This window comes from Hippopotamus amphibius, chromosome 3 (assembly GCF_030028045.1).
Source record: "Hippopotamus amphibius kiboko isolate mHipAmp2 chromosome 3, mHipAmp2.hap2, whole genome shotgun sequence".
NCBI lineage: Eukaryota > Metazoa > Chordata > Mammalia > Artiodactyla > Hippopotamidae > Hippopotamus > Hippopotamus amphibius.
The window spans coordinates 155,406,582-155,427,128 of NC_080188.1; the positions used below are offsets into that span (position 1 = coordinate 155,406,582).

At 43.8% G+C, this 20,547-nt stretch overlaps 1 protein-coding gene across 3 annotated transcripts; it reads right to left on the bottom strand.

Annotated features, from left to right (window-relative positions):
• Window positions 1-867: 867 nt before the first annotated feature.
• On the bottom strand, window positions 868-19,726 carry EIF2D (eukaryotic translation initiation factor 2D). Of its 3 annotated transcripts, none has more exons than XM_057728566.1 (15): window positions 19,511-19,726; window positions 18,397-18,587; window positions 16,687-16,770; window positions 16,125-16,215; window positions 13,480-13,587; window positions 11,374-11,630; window positions 10,745-10,871; window positions 9,049-9,094; window positions 8,536-8,639; window positions 8,265-8,414; window positions 7,808-7,897; window positions 6,670-6,765; window positions 5,497-5,617; window positions 2,595-2,769; window positions 868-1,072 (listed from the first exon to the last, which is right to left on the bottom strand). In XM_057728566.1, exons 1-15 carry the CDS (start codon window positions 19,564-19,566, stop codon window positions 1,002-1,004), a joined length of 1,767 nt encoding a protein of 588 aa, XP_057584549.1. In that variant the 5' UTR covers window positions 19,567-19,726; the 3' UTR covers window positions 868-1,001. The 3 variants fall into 3 exon arrangements, with proteins under 3 accessions (XP_057584549.1, XP_057584550.1, XP_057584548.1); XM_057728567.1 differs by having other exon boundaries at window positions 10,754-10,871; window positions 19,511-19,725; XM_057728565.1 differs by lacking the exon at window positions 13,480-13,587 and having other exon boundaries at window positions 19,511-19,706.
• Window positions 19,727-20,547: the final 821 nt, after the last annotated feature.

Sequence of the window (20,547 nt, forward strand, 5' to 3'; positions counted from 1 at the left end):
GTAATTGTTTTTTTGACTGTAAAAACCAAAGAATTCTGCAGTTATTCAGCTCAGCCCTTCTTCCTATCGCATGAGGAGAGCCCCGATACAGAAATAACTGCCACAAACTGAGCAAGGACCACAGCAGGGGTGTGAACCTTTTTGGCATCACGTGATCCCGCTGGGAATTTGACAAAAGCTTGGTAACCTCTTTTAGGAAAATGATCATACAAAATCTTGTGCAGTATTTCAGAGAAGTTTGCGGACCCTCTGAAGACCAACTAAAAGATCTCTTCCAGGAGCCCCAGGTGAAGCAGTTTGAGGCTAAAGAAGCAGTTTGAGGCTAAAGAAAGCGTGTGCTGACTAAGACTTTTCACCGTAGCAAAGCCATCATCTTGTAGCCACATCACAACTACGGCTGTCAGCGGCAGTTGCCAATGCTGGGGGAAAAACACTGTTACATAGAAATCCATGTCTGTCCTAATGTGCTTTCATTGTTTCTTATTTCTGTCTAGCTACAGCTTTGCGACAACTTAGAGCCAACCCTTTCTTCTTTTGCCTTGATTGATGACAAACATAAATATCTATGTAAATAGCCCTTTAGAAATGCGAAGGAATGATTTTAGGGCTAGGAGGTTAGTTAGGTAGTAAGAATAGCAAGAAGCTGTTGAATATTTGGTAAAGGGACTTTAAAAATGGGAAGGCCCCACCTCCCTAACTCTGGATGGGCTATTCGGCCTTAGAAGCAGAGGATGAACTAAAATGACTGAAACCACATGAATGGAAAAGGCACTCCACAATAGCCTCTAGAGTCCATTTAAAATGCTTCTGACCTGAAAACTTGGTACAACATTTTACCTAAGTGGAGGAAACAAGAGGGAAATCAAATTTAGACTAGAATAAAAATTTATTTGGTAAAGAATTATATATTTTTTTAATTTGCAAAAGCAGAAAATACTCATATAAATTACCAGCCCACAGCTTGGATTTCCACTGAATCAACCACATGAAACAACAGTCTGTCACTTCTTCTTGCCAGGTTTGGGGGCCTTTTCCAGGCCTTGGATGTGTTTTCGAGGAAGCCGATACTCTTCTACAATCCAAAAGGCAGAAACGCCTCAGTGAGGCATGTGCACGCTCTCCTGCCCCCAACCCCTCCCCCTTTGTCTACAATGACCCTCGCTGGCCCCGACCCCCAAGATCCCCAATCTGCACAGCTACCTCCTGGCCCTCTTGCCCCACTGTGTGTTCATTCTTACTGTCAAGCCTCATTTCAAACCATTTCCATCATGTGACCTGCTCTTCTACACCCAGCTCAAACTAAACACCCACAGGAATGGACCATTTATCCTTATACTTCGAGGCTGAAGTGTGTATTTCAGCAATTTTCACATTGATAGCTACTTTCTAGGTGTACTTCAGGCATTTATAATTTTCTCACAAGAGAGAATGTGAGCCTGAATTCAGCCATGTGTTTATCTTTTTTCCTCTTTATTTCATATGTATTTCAGCACCTTCACTTAGAGGGGCTCAACTCTAAAACTTAACTGCTGGGTACTGCCTTAGACCATAAAATAAACTTGCTTATTGAGCATTTAGTATGTGCCAGACCCTGGGCGTGGCAAATGGATGAAAAAGGCAAGGTCTCTGATTCAGGTTAAATGCTCAGTCTAACAGGGAGTTCAGACAACAGGATAAATTAGCCAAGCTGTAGACACTAACCAGAAATATAAACGCAATTGGAAAGTGCTATGTTAGCAGTTTTTTAAATGTCAATTTAAGCAAACAGAAAAAAAAAAAAAGGGGACATGTTCTAAGACAGGCTTCCTGTGACCCCTGAGCTGGGCCAATGAGCCTTTAAGGTCAGGCTGTGAGAGCCACGTGAGGTAAGGGGACAACACAGAGGAAAGCACCCACGTGTGAATGTGCAGGTGCACACGGGGAACAGCAACGAGACCAGCACGGCTGAGGCCTAGCATGGGGATCAGGGACCTGCCAGAGAACCCGGAGAGAAGATGGGGTTGGACTGGGAGGTTCCTGTTTATTGAGCTTAAGAGTTTATTCTGGAGGCATTAAGGATATGAAAAGTTTTTTTAGAGAGGAGTGATGTGATCACATTTTTTTAGAAAGCCGACTCAGGCAGCTAGTATTAAGGACAGACTGGAGGCTGGGTGACTCAGGATTGGTAGAAAGAACCTAGGCTCTGGAGTCAGGCAAATCAAAGTTCAGAACCCCACTGCAGCACTGAAGAGCTGAATATCTCAGCGCAAAGTCTGAACTTCAGTTTCCTCATCTGCAAAGCAGAAACAGTTCTGCAGCATCATCATGATTAAGACAGATAAAGCCTGCAAAAAGCCCAGCAAAGTGCCTAGCAAAGTGTGAGTGCTCAACAAATGTTTTATAAAAAAGGAAAACCAGGAAGAAAACTACTCTACTAGTATGGCAGAGAAAACACTGCATTTGGGCGCTAAAGGATCTAGTTCAAATATTAGTTCCACCTCTCGACAGCTGCTAAAAACTACATATATGATAAACTCACTAGAATGAGTTTAGTTGGTAGGAAGATCTTTGCCAAGTTAGATCAATGTCTCTGCTTCTTCAGAGGGGATGCTCACCAAGCAATAGCCGGCCGAGGTGGTGGATCTGATTTCCCTGGATCTGAACCTGAAGGATGTCCTTGGCCCCAGGGGCAGGAGTGACAGTAGTGCTAGCCTGGCATCGCTGCTGGAGGATAGCAGCCACCGAGCACGGGTCCAGACCATAGGCCTCCAAGTTCCGGACCACAGTCACCTGGTGGGGACAGAAGACTGATGGTGGGTACAGATCACATGCCCTCCCCTTCAGAAACCTTCCAGGGCCTCAGCAACCACCTCACCCGCTATGTTCACCACCCCTACAACCATGGTACCTTTGTATTCAAATAATTAATTTTTGTGCTTCTAAATTGATATTTTTTTCTTTCTACCGCATCCAATACAGGCAAACCTCAGACGCATTGCAGGTTCGGTTCCAGACCCACCATGATAAAGCAGATATCACAGTAAAACAAGTCACATGAATTTTTTGGTTTCCCAATGCATACAAAAGTTACGTTCTCATGCAAATCAAAACTACAATGAGGTACCACTTCACACCAGTCAGAATGGCCACCATTAAAGTCTACAAATAATAAATACTGAAGAGGGTGTGGAGAAAAGGAAACCCTCTTACACTGTTGCTGGGAATGTAAATTGGTACAGCCACTACGGAGAATAGTATGGAGGTTCCTCAAAAAACTAAAAATAGAGCTACCATATGATCCAGCCGTCCCACTCCTGGGCATATACCCAGGCAAAACTATAATTCAAAAGGATACATGTACCCCTATGCTCATAGCAGCACTATTTACAGTAGCCGAGGCATGGAAACAACCTACCTATCATTCTATCAACAGATGAAGATAAAGAAGATGTGGCGCGCGCACACACACACACACACACACACACACACACACAATGGAATATTACTCAGCCATAAAAAAGAATGAAATAATGCCATTTGCAGCAACATGGATGGACGTAGAGATTATCACACTAAGTGAAGTAAGTCAGAAAGACAAATACCATATAATATCACTTATATGTGGAATCTAAAATATGACACAAATGAACATATCTACAGAACAGAAACAGACTCACAAACATAGAGAACAGACTTGTGGTTGCCAGGGGGAAGGTGGGTGGGTAAGGGAAGGATTGGGAGTTTGGGGTTAGCAGATGCAAACTAGTATATGCAAGATGGGTAAATGACAAGGTCCTACTGTAGAGCACAAGGAACTATATTGAATATCCTGTGATAAACCATAATGGAAAAGAACATGAAAAAGAATATATACATGTATAACTGAATCACTCTGCTCTACAGCAGAAATTAAACACAACATTGTAAATCAACTACACATCAATAAAATTTTTTTTAAAAAGTTATGTTCTCACTATACTGTTAAATGTATACTGTTAAATGTATACTGTAAACAAATGATATTGTTTTAGAAAACAAAGTATATACCTTAATTAAAAAATACTTTTTTGCTAGAAAGTATTATCCATCACCTAAACCTTCCATGAGTATAACCTTTTTCACAATAGTAACATCAAAGATCACTGATCATAGGTCACCATAACTAAATAATGAAAAAGTCTGAAATATTGCAAGGATTACCAAAATGTGACACAGACAGATGAAGTGAGCACTGTTGGAAAAATGACACCAACAGACTTGCTTGACACAAAGGTTGCCACAAACCTTCAATCTGAAAAAAATAAACCACTGTCTGCAAAGCACAATAAAATGAAGCACAATAAAACAAGGTGTGCCTGTATATGTTATACATTTAGTAGCATAGATACTCTAACCCATAGATAACATATACTTTTTTTTAAGTTTTTTTTTTTAATGGAAAATTTAAAACATCAATGAAAGTAGAACAGTACAATGAGCTCCCATGTACCCATCACCAATTTCAACAATTATCAACTCATGACCAACCTTGATTCATCTATATCCCCACCCACCCCCACTCCCATGTTACTTTAGCACAAATCCTCCTGGACATCAGATCTCATCTACAAATATTTCATTATGTATCTCCAACAGATAAGGGCTCTTTTTAGCATAAAGACAAAACCATCATCATATGTAATTATACATTCAAGAAATGGTGGCTGTTGCTAATTATTAAGGTTATCATTATTTGGTTCTCATTTATTGAATGTTCACATGCCAAGTACTATTCTAAGTGCTTTGCCTACATATATTCCTTCACTTGATCCTCACAGTGCCTTATGAGGTAGGTATTATCCCCATTCTTCATATAAGGAAACTCAGGCAAAATAACATTAAGTAGCTTGCTCAAAGTCAAGCAGCAAGGTGAAGGCCACATTGGAACCCAGGTCTCTAATCTCAAAGCCCATGTTCATGACCACACACTACTAGAAAGTTCTTTATTTTGAACCCAAGTCTGTCTTCTTGGGATTTCTACCCAATAATCCTATTTCTGTCTTCTCAAGGCATACAAAACAAGTACACTCATTTTCCTAAGGATAGCTTTTCACATATTTAAGGACAGATGTAATTTGTTCCCTACAACTTTGTGTTGCCAAGCTAAACACGCTCAGTTCCTTCAGCGATTCTTAACCAGTTATTTTCACCAAGCAAAGCCCAAGAGGTAACAGAATGAGTAAGAGCTGAAAGCCCATACCATAGTTCTAAGAAAAAAATAAATATAAGATCTTGTTTCCTTTTAGAACATGGCTCTAGCAAGTTTCCTAGCACAAAAGCCTAGAGGGCAGTGAAGGAGAGGGTCAGCTTTACGTGTTTTACACAGAGCACAGCCCAGTCACACAAACACGGGTGTTTCCTAAATAACCTTTGAGTTGTTTGAGACCAATCTAAAGACCTCCAATTGCATTAGAGAGACTAGAACTTAGCAGGGACATTATATCACCATCTTCATGTGTTGTGTCTTTTAAAAGTTACCTTTTTGTTAGAAGCTCTCTGTGCTAGGGTAATGTCAATTGGGCAGATTTTGCCTTTCTTCACAATGGGCTCTTGTCCCAGAAAGGTCACTCGATAGGCAGGCTGCAATTTTTCCAAACATCTGAAACGGGAGTTAATGAATTGGAGACTGATAAAGCCAGCAGAAACCACTTCCTCATACCCCACTCCCAGCAGGTGGCTGGATGGAAGCTGATCTTGCAGGCGGTGGTTGCCTCTGGCTGCACAGTAGAATCATTCGAATCAGCAGGGGAGCTGCATCCCAGACCAACTAAGTCAGAAACTCTGATCAGGAAGATACATTTTTTTAAAGCTCCCCAAAGTGCGGCCACAGTCAAGACCCGCTGATTCAGGAAAGGGAACAGCTGAGACTTGAGCCCCTGGAAACTATCTGCTCGCCTGGCCTTCTGAAAATCTGCCCAGGTGGCCTTGTGGAGTTTACTGTCTCAAGACTCTACCTTACCCAGCCAAAAAAAAGTGCTGCTTCACATTTGAGATGTTACAATCATGCATCTTTTACAGACGCCTTTACCACAAGGAATTTCTATCTTTTGTCTAACCAGACTTTCTTTTGCTAGCATATATATTGGGGTTGACAAACTTTTTCTATAAAGTGCCAGAGGATAAATGTTTTAGGCTTTAAGGACCATATGGTCTCTGTTGAAATTATTCAATTCTACCATTTAGCAGGAAAGCAGGTAGACACTATGTAAACAAATGGGTGTGGCTATGTGCCAATAAAGCCTTATTTACGAAAACAGGTAGCAGACCCGATTTGGCCCACAGGCTATAGTTTGCTAACTCCTGATAGAAGTTATTTTCAGTTTTGGTTCTATGGTAAAGAAAGGGTATAAGAATTTTTCCTTTGGAAAGACTTTAAGACAATCCCCTCCCCCCACCTTCTTTTTTGAAGCCCTTATATCTAATTAATGTTCTTTTTCTCTCTCCTCAAGTTCTTCTATATTGTGTTGGCTCAAATCATTCCAAAGACCCTCTACATCAGAATTACCCAAGCCTGAGTTTATGTACACTGACGGGGTGTGAATTATGGAAAGAAAGTCAGAGAGGATGACAGTGACAATTCTGAAGTCCAATGTGATAGACATTAAGGGGAGGGGATGGAAACGCTGGGGAAGGGCTGCCAATCCCCACTACCTGCTCAGGAGACTGTCCCATGGAAGCTTCATGACTGTGTGCTGTTCATCTTTCTCTAAGATGCAGTCACATAGGATGGGATCCAATTTCACAAGACTAAAGGGAAAGAAAAGGCAATAAAGAACTAGCTCCACCCTTTCTGATCCCAGGGTCTGATCAGGATTCATTTCCTATGTGTTGTTTATAGTCATTCAGGATTATTAGAACAAATTAGGCATTCACAGTCCATGAAGCAACGTACCCTCTGGATGGAAGGTACATGTATGCTTTCCTAGAACAAAGGAGAAACAGGCAGTAGAGGGGAAGGTGGGACGGGAAAAAATCCCAAGACTGGGATCGTTGGCTTGCATCTGCTACTAACTAACCATGATTAAGCCACTAGTTCTCAATGTTTTGATCATGAGGGTATCTTCTGAAATTAAAAAAAAAAAAATTAGGGCTTCCCTGGTGGTGCAGAGATTAAGAATCCACCTGCCAGTGCAGGGGACATGAGTTCGATCCCTGATCCGGGAAGATCCCACATACCGCAGAGCAGCTAAGCCCATGCACCACAACTACCAAGCCTGTGCTCTAGAGCCAGCAAGCCACAACTACTGAGCCCCCATGCTACAACTACTGAAGGCTGCACACCTAGAGCCCTCCCACCACAACGAATAGTAGCCCCCACTCGCCGCAACTAGAGAAAGCCTGCACATAGCAACGAAGACCCAACGCAGCCAAAAATAAATTTAAAAAAATAAATTAATTAAAAAAAATTAATGAAACACTCTTCATTTAGTAGTTTACCTTCTATATCCACTTGCTAAGAAAACAGAGAATACCAAACAGCTAAGATGACTTTGGTAAAATCTTTTAAGTTTGCATTTTGTTCCTCATAATAGCACTTGCATTTGAAAATCAATAGCAGGCACATATGAGATGATGCTTATTCAGGCTACAGTCAATGCTGACACCATATCTGGATCTGACTACCCTAGACCACAACTCTGTGTCTACTGTCTATGGTTTAGAAACCACTGGCCTTGATTATTTCTAGAAGGCTGCGACTTCCTGCACCCCTCCCTCCCAGCCTCCCTCCACGTGTGCTGAAGATGGGCACCAGAAGACATGGGGCGAGCTTGCCTCCCCATCCACTCACTTTTTGTTGTCTGCATCAACCAGGTCGTTTTTCTTGGCATAGTTGATGACGATCGTTCGGACCTCACTGCCCTCGAGGATGCTCCCCTTCCTAGGTGAGAAGTGACCGGGGGGTTATTCATGTGTGCTGGGAGACAAATTGCAAATACCAAGACTCACTCCCTGCTCAGCAGGGTGCTGTCCTCGGCTTCTTGACCTCTGGGTTCTTCCCTTTTCCTGCCTGAAGCCAGCAGGGCCGTGTGAAGAATAATTACAGGTAGAAAAGGGAGAGACCTACTCTCTCGTTCACTTAGTCCAGAGACCTTTCCCAGGGGAAGGAGGCTTGAAGCTGGATCTGGGAGAAAGGAAGGAGGGGGCAGAGCAGGTTTTGCCAGTCACAGAAGAACACTACTCAGGCTGAGAGGATTATAGGCCAGAACACCAAGCAGGCAGAGAAGGGCTGCTCTCCAAAAACTCACTTGTGGCCAGACTCCTGGAAGAGCAGGGTCATGCTGGCTGGGACACAGTAGAGGGATTTTATATCTGGAGGGTGATAGGGCTGTTCCCTGCTACCCTCCTGGATTGTCTGGGAGGTCGGGGAGGGCTCGGGTATGACGAAAGATGTGATCCTAAAACCCAGCAGAAGGAAAGAAAAAACACATTTTATACTAGTGTCTCGGCGATTCCCGGTCCGTGGCCCAGGTGCCCTGGGGCCAGCTGAGCTGCGGTGACCAGGCCCCCTGCACTCACCTCGGGTGCTTCCAGTCCACAGCCACAATGCTCTCCACCCCTTTGCTCAGCTCCTGCACCTGTATAATCTGCTCCTGCTGCATGTGCTGCAGGAACTTAGAGAGCTAAGGGAGAGAGGGCCAGTGGTAGGGGACCTCATCAACTCCGCACACATGCTGAGCACCTGTGACGTGCCAGACACCGAGCTAGGCAGGTCCCGGGGAGGGACATGGACAGTCCCTGTCCTTGTCCAGCTAGGAAGTGAAGGGCCCCCACCCTGAGGGTCGGGGACTAACTGGTAAAGCCTTTCAGAACTTGGATCAGATATAAAGGGGTGGGAAGGAGAGAGGGGAGTGGGTGCCCACCCAACTGCCTCAGCCCAGACAGAGTTTTCTTCCCCCCCGATACCTGGAATCAAAAAGCTTAATTCTAGCCTCAGCCCTGCAGATAGGGCTTCCCCATGTCCACCAGCTCATGCCACGTTTGCCCCTACACAGCTCCCTGTGTGGGTATGCAGAGAAGGGACCCACTTACCTTTTTGTAGCTTGACTTCTTTATGTCCAGTTGTCGTCCTTCAGGGCTGATGGCAGATGGAAAAGGCAAGTTAAGCTAACAAAGCAGTAGCGGTGGGGCCTGCCTGACACTGAGAGGAGGGCATTTTCCTCAGCCTTCCTCCTCTATGTTCAGAAAGAGGCCGCTGTTCCAGAACTCTCTACCCAGTGGCAGCATCAGAGAGAGATACAGACTTTAGACACCCTAGATCCTTGCTGTCCAATAGACCTTTCTGTAAAGGTCTCTGTTCTCTGCTATCAATGTGGTGGCCACTGCCACACTGTGGCTATTAAGCACTCGAAACATGACTAATGTGACAAAGGAACTGAATTTTAAACTTTAATTTTAATTAATTTAAATAGCCACACGTGGCTCGTGGCTACTGTACAAGATACAGCTTTAGATTCCTTTCAAACTAGACAACCTTCTGTGGCCTCAGAAGTTTCACCTCCGGGTGAGCCTTTCCAACACCAAGCTCACTGTGGCAGCCAGGCTAGAGTAGGATTTGGCATACACCCTGCAGGCCAAATCTGGCAATGCCCATTCATCTACTGTCCATGGTTGCTTTAATGCCAGAATGGTAGACTTACACAGTTGCAACAGAGACTGCAGGGCCTGCAAAGCCTAAAATAAATACTATCTGACTCTTTATAGAAAAAGTTTGCTAACCTATACCCTATAGCTGTTAGTTTTGGGGGAGAGATTCCCTAATGAAAGCTGTAATCATTCTGTCTCCTCAGAGCATGCATCTTCTCTCAAAATGTGACCAGCAATAGCAGTGGGATTCACAGGGATCCCTTCCAGAACCCACCCTAGGTTAAGACCCTCTACCCTAGAGAATATGCCAGGATCCCCTTTCCCAGTTACTTGCAACCCAGCAAGGTCAGGACAAATTACCAAGTAACCTGCCACACACTCCAGACCCCATACTTGTACAGATTGCCTTAAAGAAGCTCACATGAAGAGAAAGATAATTATATTAAAAACACTTTTTTAAAAAACAGAGCAAAATTCTCAAAAAGAAAGAAGTTCAGAGGTAGGGTAAAAATCAATGAGCACATCTGACATATTTATTGGGTGTTTATTAAATGTCAGGCTATTTGATCTTGAGAGCAATCTTACAAGTGCTGGAAATTAGGGCTCAGAGAAGCCTGGTAATGGGTTCAAATTTGTGTTGCTCCAACACCCTGGGGAGTTGGCTTTTGAGCCCTGATGGCTCTGTCTTCAAAGTCCAGGTTCCATCACATGTAATTCTCCCTCTGCTGGTGGCTTGTGTTTGGGAGTAGGGTGGGGGATTCACACAGATTCTTCCTTCTGATACAACCTAATCTGGCCCACCTGCTCTTCAGAAAGGTGTGAGGGGATTGAAGCCTCCAGACAGACAGGCGGCTCCAGGACCCTTCCTGGACAGGACATGTTGCCTGATTGGTGTGAGAGCCCAGAATCTCCACAGCAGAGGCAGTGCTCAGAGCATCTTGGGAATTTTAACCTTCATTTCCTCAACATCCTTTCACTGGCTAAAAGCTAAGTTTTTAAAACTCAGTATTTGCTAGATCAACCCTCCACTTCACCCTTTCCACATCATGGCCCTAAAACAATTTCTCCATCAGCCCTGTCCCATCCTACCACCAAAGAGGAAGAGAGAGACCCACTTGCCAGCCCCCGGCCCGCACCACACCTTCCATACCAGCAGGAGAACATGTGGCTGCCCAGGAGACTGCTGGTGAGCAAAGGGAGGTCAGCCTTTTTGACACGGCACTTCAAAGCATGTAAGAAGCATCTCTGTAACAGTTCATCCATTTGCTCTGCAAGGAAAAGACAAGAACCACATCCTTCCTGAGGGATGCAGAAGGCCTGCACGGCACAAGTAAACTCCCCACGCAGTGACATCCGTATCTCACCCCTCAGCTCTGAAGGAGCCCATTCCCAGGCACCAAAGCTCCCAGACTCTCTAAAACACTGAGCCTTTACAGAGGGCTGACCCTAGAGAAGGGGTCAGGCCACAAGTCCCACCCAGCCAAGTGCAAATGCTTCTCTGATAGAGAAGTCAGAGCCAGAAGAAACCTTGGAGGGCTGTGTAGCTGGAAATAGTTCAAATGGCAGGGCCGACGGGTACCCAGGGAAACGTGACTTATGCGGAAGACTCCCAGGTAAGATGACAAAGGGCTGTGGCACTACCCCCTCACCAAAAATAAAGACTTGCCCCTCCCCTCCCAGAGCTGTGGTGCCATTCTAGTCTGAAGCAGAACAGAGCACTTCAGTCTCCCACACTGAAAGGAGAGGGCCCTTCTACTCCCAGAGCTGTACCTTGAATGGTCTTGCTGTCCATGGGGTCTGGGTTCAGGCCCCCAACGCTGGGGTCTTCTGTAGCTTCTGACAGGGGCTTCTCCCCACACCTCTGCTGAACCTCCCCCTCCTCTTCCTCCTCTCCTTCCAGGGTCAGGCGCCTCATGTCTCCCTGCAGGGCAGTGTCTGCCTGGACAGACCGCTTCTCTTCACTGAGATCTGGGGGATGCAGGGCCAGTGGAGCAATGGATGGTGGAGAGGACTTGTCTCCAGATCGCCTGCAAAAACCTCGTGTCAGCAACACCGAGCAGCAGCCACAACATTCTCCAGCCCTCGTCAGGGGCTCAGCCGGGGTCCAGAGAGAGCAAGAGCCACAGGCAGGGGGATTCTGGAGCGGCTAGAGAGCCTGGGTGTGCATCTCAATTCTCTTTCCAATTCTGGGCCCAGAGAAGTCCCATGCCTCAGTTTCCTGATCTCTGAAATGGGGAGAGTAATGCTCACCTCCTCCTTATCCCAAAGGAATAAGAATATTATTCACAGAAAGTCAGGGACAGATAAAAATTAAAGACAACATAGTTAAAGAGGAGCCCCCCCTCTCAAAGCATTCCCTTCATACGAATCAAAAACAAAACCGCTTTGAATTAAATAACAAAATTAAGATTGCAGATGCATCTGCAGTACCAGTTTGGTGAAATACAAATCCAAGGCCGAGAGTATGGAACAAGGTACAAACACCTGGACTGCTCAAGACTGCAAAACAGTTGCTTCTGCGTTAAACCAGAATGCAATCTAAAACAGATAAATGACAAAGTCCTACTGTATAGCACAGGGAACTATATTCAATACCTTGTAATCACCTTTAATGGAAAAGAATCTGAAAAAGAATGTATATGTACACATCTGTATCTAGAATCACTAGATATACTAGTGATCACTAGAACCACTTTGCTGTACACCTGAAACTAATACAACATTGTAAATCAACTATACCTAAATTAAAAACAAAAACAAAACAGAATGCAATATAACCTATAGAATAGAGATTACAATGGTTTTATGCCACTAAGCCTTATGAAGACAGGAAAAAAAGGGATGCCACGTAGCAGAGCTGTAAAAGCAAAAAGCTTTATCTTAACTAAGATTATGCAAGTCGAACAAAGTTTTACTAACAGCTGAAGCAAGGCTTATTAGTATGGCTAATAGTGAGGCCAGAGTGTATGTTTAGGCTATTCTGATCAGGTAAATACCGTAAGTATTTTCAAAGGGCGGGAGGAGGGGAGACTGAAGCAGCCGCTGATAAAACAATTTAGACAACAGGACCTTAACTGCTCAGACGGACAGTCAGAAAACAAGATGCTGGGAACACGGGAGTAAGCAGCCCTCAAATGTCTGCTGAAACCCAGACTGATGAGGTTGTACCTCCAGCAGCGCAGGGCTTGGCCAATACTTGTAAAATGAGTAACTCCATTTACCTGACTAAAAATGTAAGGGTAAATCTATACCAACAAGCCACAACACCTGGCCAAAAGACCAGGTATACTGCTTTAGAGAAAAGCACTATTTACTATATTAGTTAAATGACAAGAAAATAACCAGAAAACAAACTCACATACAGCTCCAGAGAGCAACTGTCACAGTGAGAAAGTGCAACTTCCATAATGAGGAGGCGATCCGAAATGTGAAACTTGAACAACGTGAAAGTAACCAGGGTATCACCCTGGTGCCTGAGGATCTACTCTACTTTGATTTGGATTCAGATATGAGAGTTTCTGAGCACTCGTCATAGGGCCAGAAGATGCCTAAATGTGCACAGCATAAAAGGCCAGATGGAGAAGTGCTATAAAAATAGACTATCACTGGACTGAGAGGGAGAGTAGACAATCCCTGAGGCCTTCGTGCAGGCCTAGAAGTCTACAATTCTCCTAGAAAATAAAGTTCTCTGTAATTTCTTTTCTAAAGAGGCAAAAAAAGAAATCTTTTCTCCACATTTAGGAAGGAAATTAATGTCTGGGGTCAGCAACTTGACTAAGGACACAGCAGGGACCAAAACTCTCACTTCTGAATCCAGGCCCTGTGCTCTCCCCACCCACCCGGCTCCCGGTAAAACAGAAGAAACACTGAACCCACCACAAGTGGTCCTGGTAGGTGTGCAGCACAGAGAAGCCCCTTCCTTTCAGACCTGAGGTCAGCATGTCAGCTGTGGACATGGCAGCAACTCCAATGGCAACAGGGGCTCTAAGAAGGAGGAGGCCAGAGACAAGGGTCAGGGAAATTCTTCCGGGAGGGTACATGTCAGGACCAGCTTTCAACACCTGTGTTCAAAGCACCATGGTTGCAAATCTGAAGCATCCACTTGTATCACAGAACTAACACTCAGTGCAGTCTCAATTTCCTTTAAATTACCTATAAATATGACTTTCAAAAATTCCTTGACCAAATATTCCCTTCTGTGTAAGTAACTCCTCTACTGATGTTATCATTGTTTTGTTCCTAATCAAACCCAGGCAGGACTCAGAAGGATATTTAAAGTTCCCTTTCTTTAATTTCAAAAATATAAATTCTCCCCTACCTTAAAAAAGGCACAGCCATCCTATATGGAAATTCAGAAGGGAGGCCATTCACATGCCAAAAATTAGGCTGAGGGATGCCACAGGTAAGGGATACAGTGGTACCAACTAGGGGTTCCGAGTTGGTTCTTTGTAACAGGGTTTGCTCTGTGTAACTGTCTCTCTAAGAACTGGATGTGACCAGAATATCAAAAACAACCACATTTATAATAACTACAAAAAACTTCCAAAGCCCAAATGGGAAATGTGTCAGCCCAGTGTTACTCAGCAATGCTCACACACTGCCCATAAGGGTCAGTGTCCCACTAGCTAACAGCAGGGGAATATACAAGACTGGCAAGGTTGCCTGGGCCCAAGGGAGAAGGTTCAAGGGCAGATTTTCCAACACCTGAACTTCAAAAAAATGTTTGCTAATCTGGTGGCTCCACTTACTTTGCCCATGGGTCAATTCCTGCCACAGAATCTTTGAATTTGGCTTCTTTCCCAGTTCCTGAAAGAGGGGTCTTTGCCTTCCACCCTCAGAAGAGTCAATGGCTCAAGAACTTCAGTCTTGAACATGGCTTGTAGTTTTAATAAACTCCCTTGTACCCTCAACCCCTGCCATAAACCACCCAGGCTTCATTCCCACATACATTATAAATGCCAAACTGAGAGGCCAGATACACATTTACATAGTTTTCTCCTGTCTTGGATAGAATACTGGGGGGATATTAATAATATCACCATTAAATAATATCAATAATAATATCACCATTCTTTTCAACTTCTTTTGCTACAGGTAAACAAGGAAGGAAACATTTCTAGGTGCCTGGTTCCAAAAGGTTCAAGGAAAACTGGAGAATATGAGCAGCAAAAATAAGATCTTTAAACACTGACCCCTCCCACGCCTACCATCTTTCTCTCTCAAAGAAGCAATGAGTAGAATAATGTGTCATTTTTCATTCAGGATGACAAATGAAAATGATCCATCATATCCAGTGTCAGTGAGCATGTAAGGAAACAGGCTCCATATACCCTGTAGGTAGGAGTGAAAACTGACACACATTTTTGTAGGGCAACAGAAAATACACACAATCTTCAGCCAATCTTCTTAGTATCTACTTTAGAAAAATATTGGCACTAGTGTCCCTAGAGGCATCAGGAAGATCTTGTTTATGAAAAAGACAAAGTTGAGGCAACCACAATGTCCACTAGGAGAGGAACTTTTCCATCACCCCACAGTGGGTAAAAAGATTCAGCTTATCTGTGCTTGCTGCCATGGAAAATGTCTGCACTATCTGAAGTGAAAAAATAATAGGGATAAAGTTTAATCGTTTATTTGTATTTTCAAACATACACACCCCAAGTCATACATTTTATATGCATGTGTATATATGCATTGAAGAAGGCTGACAAGGATATGCATCAGAATGATAATGGTTACTTCCAGGAGAAAAGGATTATGGGATGAGCAGGTTTTGATTTTTCAGAATTGTTCATAGGATTACTTCCTAATTTATTTTAAAGAAGAAGCAGTGTGGTGATGGCTGAACAACTCTGTAAATATACTAAAAAAAACCCCACTGAATTGTACATTTGAAACAGGTGAATTTTACAGTACGTAAACTATATCTCAATAAATCTATTAAAAATAGTTAAAAGATGAGGACGATGATGTGGATGTTGGAAAAAATAATGTCCAAATCATGAAAGGCAGGAAAGATCAAGACAATGTCACAGACAGGAGACTAAGAAGACATGACAACTAAATGCAATGTGGATCCTTGAACAGAACAAAAGAAAAAAAAGACATAGTGGGAAAACTGGGAAAATATGAATAAAGTCTATAATAGTGTTGATAGGATTGTACCAATGTTAACTCCTTAGTGTTGATAACTGCACTGTGGTTATACAAGATGTTATCATTACAGGAAGCTGGGTAAGGAGTATATCAGGACTCTGTACTATCTTTGCAACTCTTCTGTAAATCTAAAAAAAAAAATTTTTAAGAGAAAAAAATAAATTAAAAAAAACAAGAAGCAGCAGCAGGAGCAAATACACTTGGCCCAGATATATGGACACCCCACAGGCTCACTGCCATTTCCCACTCTCTGACTGTTCAGGAAGAATCTGTTTTTATTTTTTAATCCTTTATCCATATGCTGTGAGTTGTCATTCCCACCCCTCCCAAGTTTTACCTAAGTTTTTCCCCCAAAGGCACAGTACCTGTTCCCCACCAAGGCAATGGCACAGAGGTCGCCCTTCTGTACCTGAGGCAGACCTGCAGGGGGCACCACTAGTCCTGGCAGCATCAAATCTGCAGGGAACAAAAACAAAAGCATTGCAACTAATTTCACAGTTTACTTCCTCATTTATTCATTTACCCCACAAACATTTATTAAGTATGAACTACATTATTCATAATGAAAATAAAAAGTGGCAAACTGAGGATTAGACCTTTTCCTTCTGGGAGATTAGTGGTCAAACTGAAGCACCAAGCTGAGGGTCCAGTTCCATGATCAATCTTATTCTGGTTTCCTAAATTCAGCTTATTAACCTAAAGTATAGTGTATGGCAGTTCACAAGGTACTTTCATGTCACTTATCTTATTTAAGCCTTACAGCAGAGAGCTTATAGAAGCAGCCAAGTGAGAGAGATGCAGCAGACATGGGGGAAAAGTTCTATTTTTCAAGCATATGAATGCACGAAATGGGTACATTTATTAAAGCAGTTGGCCTTTACTATGTAAGTTTCAGCCAGTATCCCGAATATAGGAAAATACTCTTACCTGCTCCCCCGACCAGTTTTTCGAGCACCAGGGGCCATGTTGTAAATGTTGGTAGGAGATCAGGATAAGACCACAGGGTGTACACTGTCCAAAAAGAGGGCCAGAAAACACTTACTGCCCAAAAGTCAATCCCCTGGGGAACTGGCAAAGCCAAACACTAAGGTCACTTTAATCAAGATGTAGAAAAGAAATTCAACTCAAAGCTGGAGAGAAGGTTGTGAGGGGATGCCCAAAGAATTTGCATTCATTTTTTTTATTAGGTTACCCCAAGTTAGTGAAGCAGTTTATGTGTCATATGCTATTTACCTTAGAATCCTTGCTTACTTTAGCCCTAGAGACCTACATTCTTTACATATTTATATTGAGCTCTTTGCAGTAGTTTCTCTCAATCTATGATCTTGAGAAGTTATCATTTTTACCGGTCAGAAGACACATGAAGTGAGCTACAGCTTTAAGAGTTTGTTTAATTGCCAAAGTTGGATATTTACATGTAAGGCTAAAACCAGTGATTAAGTGAACAGCTGCTTTTGCCTGTCCAGTATCCCTTTCCCCCTCTCTGGGAACTGAGTGCCTCTTATTCCAAACAGTTTACATCAGGCTGACTCCCTTCTCAAACAGGTTGCAGTCTTGCTGAAGTCTGAGACTTAAGAAACTGCATGTCACTTGAGGCTTAGAGGCATCTATTGTTCCACCTGGATTACAGCAGCGGAAAATGGCCATAGTGGATAAAAGTAGGGACAGAGACCCAACGAGGATTCCATGTATGACCTCAGAAGCAAGTAATCCAAAATCAGGGCACCAGCCTGTAAGAAATTTTGAAACTTTCCCATGTTTATTTTTATTCCCTCTGTTTCCATAGTGATTAGCATTAAAACCCTTAGGTCAAAAAGGGCTTGTATGTGAACAGCAGCAAAGCAGGGTGGGGGTAGGGGTGGCCTGGGTAGGAGACAGCATTGCACTACTGTAGCCAAGCTGGAGGAAGAAAAGCCCCAAATGACAAAGTATGTGTCAGCAGCCATTGAAAAGAGAAAAGGACACGGATTTTCTGAGATCTATGACAGAGAAAGCAAGCAAAGCTCTGTCTGAGACCCAGACAGAGCCTAAGAAAGAAGCCCTGTGAGATACCTCAATCAAAGGCCATCACTAAGACAGCTGGGTATGGAGTTTAATTAATCCAGCTTCTTTCCCATCACAGTATCTCTTCAGTATCTTAAGAAAATTCCTGGGGGGGACTCGAGGGAGGGTGGGGGGGGGAGTCAAGGGAGGGAGGGAATACAGGGATATGTGTATAAAAACAGATGATTGAACTTGGTGTACCCCCAAAAAATAATAAATAAATAAAATTAATTAAAAAAAAAGAAAATTTCACTAGTGACAGTTTTAAGAAACATTTTTTTACATGCCCTGAAACTCCACCCTTTTCAAGACCTCTGCTCCATCCCTAGTTAAGCCACTAGACACTAGTGTTTCTTCACCTCAGAATTTCCCTAGGCAACCACTCTCTTTTTGTGTTAGCCCTTTTTTTCCCTCCCTTCTATAGCAGTTTGTGGTCTTGAAAGACCCAAATTCTAAAGACACTAAATCCAAAAAGATTCTTAGGGAGACTTTGCATTTATTTGTTTTAAGGAAGACAGGTTAATGCAAGAAACAAGGAGAAACAGATATTAGGCAAGGACCAGAGTAATGGCCATCTCCATCCCACTGCCATACCTGTCGGATATAGATTTTTCTCCAGTTCAAATAGGATGGGGTTACCACCACCCACGTACACAGTCACTGCATCCCCTCTGTGAGCATACAACTTCACAATGTTGAGCTCTTCCTTTCCAGGTACTAACTCAGAGACCTGATCCGTTCCAAGAGTGGGGAAAACAGCTGTCACATCGGCCCGAAGCTTTCTCCTGCAGAGAGCACACATACCTGGTATGAATGCTGCCTGAATGGATTTTAATAAATACTGAGGATTCAGAAAGACTTATTAGAAAATCACGAGGGCCAAGGAAAAGACTGGTTGATGATGCCCTATTCTCACTCTTCCAAAACATCCCATTCTCTTTCTCATCCAACATCTCATCTATTTTCACAAGTTCCTGAGGCAAGTCTTTCCATTTTACAAAGAAAGGAAAAAACTGAGATTCGGTGAGCAACCCAAGTTAGCCTGCCAGTGGAAACTCAGCCCTGCCTTCCTGACTCCACGCATAGCTCTCGGACCCACTCCTTTCTCGTATATGGTTGGCAAATCTGTCAGCTTTTGATTAAACTGCTCTACTAGGGCACCAAGAATGACAACTATAGAACACTGGTTCCAAAATCCCCAAGGTGATATCTGCATTTGCAACACTGTCTGAACAGATACAGTTCTTAGCCCATGTGCCTTATCCTCTCCCATCTCACCCTCCACCTGTCTCTCCTGCCAGTGGTAATCACTAGACACTTCTCGTATACTTGTAGTTCTCTGTGCCCCATCTAATCTCTCCCAAGGGGCTCAAAGCTCCTGGTAGGGCAGGAACCTCGTTTTCCTTCATTTCTGCATCCTCCACAACACAAACAGACTAGTCAATACGCGCTGACTGAATTACGTTTTCTTTTAAACACACCAGAATATCCAAAAGACAGCCTAGGAGTTAAATCAGGCCTCCTCTCCATCTTCACCCTCAAAACATGTCTAACTTACCCTTGCCGCCCCCTGGGGTCCCTTCTCCGGCTGTTCCCCTCGGCCTCCACCCCAGGTCGCGGACCCAGCCCAGAAACGGTTGTGAGCCAGCCGAGCTTGAGAGATGTCTGTGTGCCCTGGTAGGCAGAGCAGGCCCCTTCTCTCCCTCACCTGTCCGACCCCTTGATGGCCGTGTTGGATTTAACCCGAAAGGCCTTGGCAAACATGTCTGCTGGAGTGGCCTGTGGAAGAGAAGGAGACCACAGAAGCCAGGCGCTGTCAAGAAAGCGAAAACACGACGACTTCCCGACCCGCAGCCCTGGGGGCAGCCATGCTGGGGCCCGGCTGGGAAAGCGGCCCGACTGGAAACCTGGGCCGCGTTGCTTCGCGGCCGCCCCTAGTGGCCAGGCCGGGAACTGAAGCACGGAGGCCGGGGCCGGAGAAAGCGGGGTGGGGATTCCTGTGCGGAGCGGTGCACCCCGGCCGCTTCACCCCGTCTGCGCGGCTCTGCGCCTGCGCGAGCGGCTCTAGGCGGTGCGTTTGCGGTGACCCTCAGGGGCAACGGCGGTGCCGTTCATTTCCTCTCCATATGCGTAATAGTGTGTTGAGTGGGAGCTCTGCCAGCTCTCATTCCTTTCAGTTTAGCTCAGCTACGCAAAATTAATTGAACTTTTGTGTTTTATTAAACTTGCAGGCCTCTTGAATGCTTTTCTTAAGGGCTTTTGTTTATTAGGACCTGTACATTTTATTGTACACTAGGGACCTCCCTGTTTTTTTCATTTACATGATGTGATAACAATAACAAGGAATCCACTTTAGTCCCAGGTTTGATCTCCTATTAAGAGGAAAAAATTATACAAATGATCTTCAAATCTGTTATTTAGAACATTTTTGGTTTAAAAAAATTATTTGGACATTTTTATGTATCTTTTGCATTCAGGCATTATTTGGGGTGGTTTTGTTTCCAAAGCAATTTTAAAAATTCAGAGTGCTTATAAAAATAATTTTTGAGACATAGTAAGATCAAATTATGGTTTGACTTCTCCCTAGCAGTTTGATCTTGGGCCAATGGCTAATCCATTCTGAAACTCTTGCATTCTCCATGAGATGCAGAGTAACACCCACCTCACTGTGCTTCTGTGAGAAACCACTGAGATAATGTATGTAATATGTTGCACAGTGCTTTAAAATTTTCCAATAAATAGTAG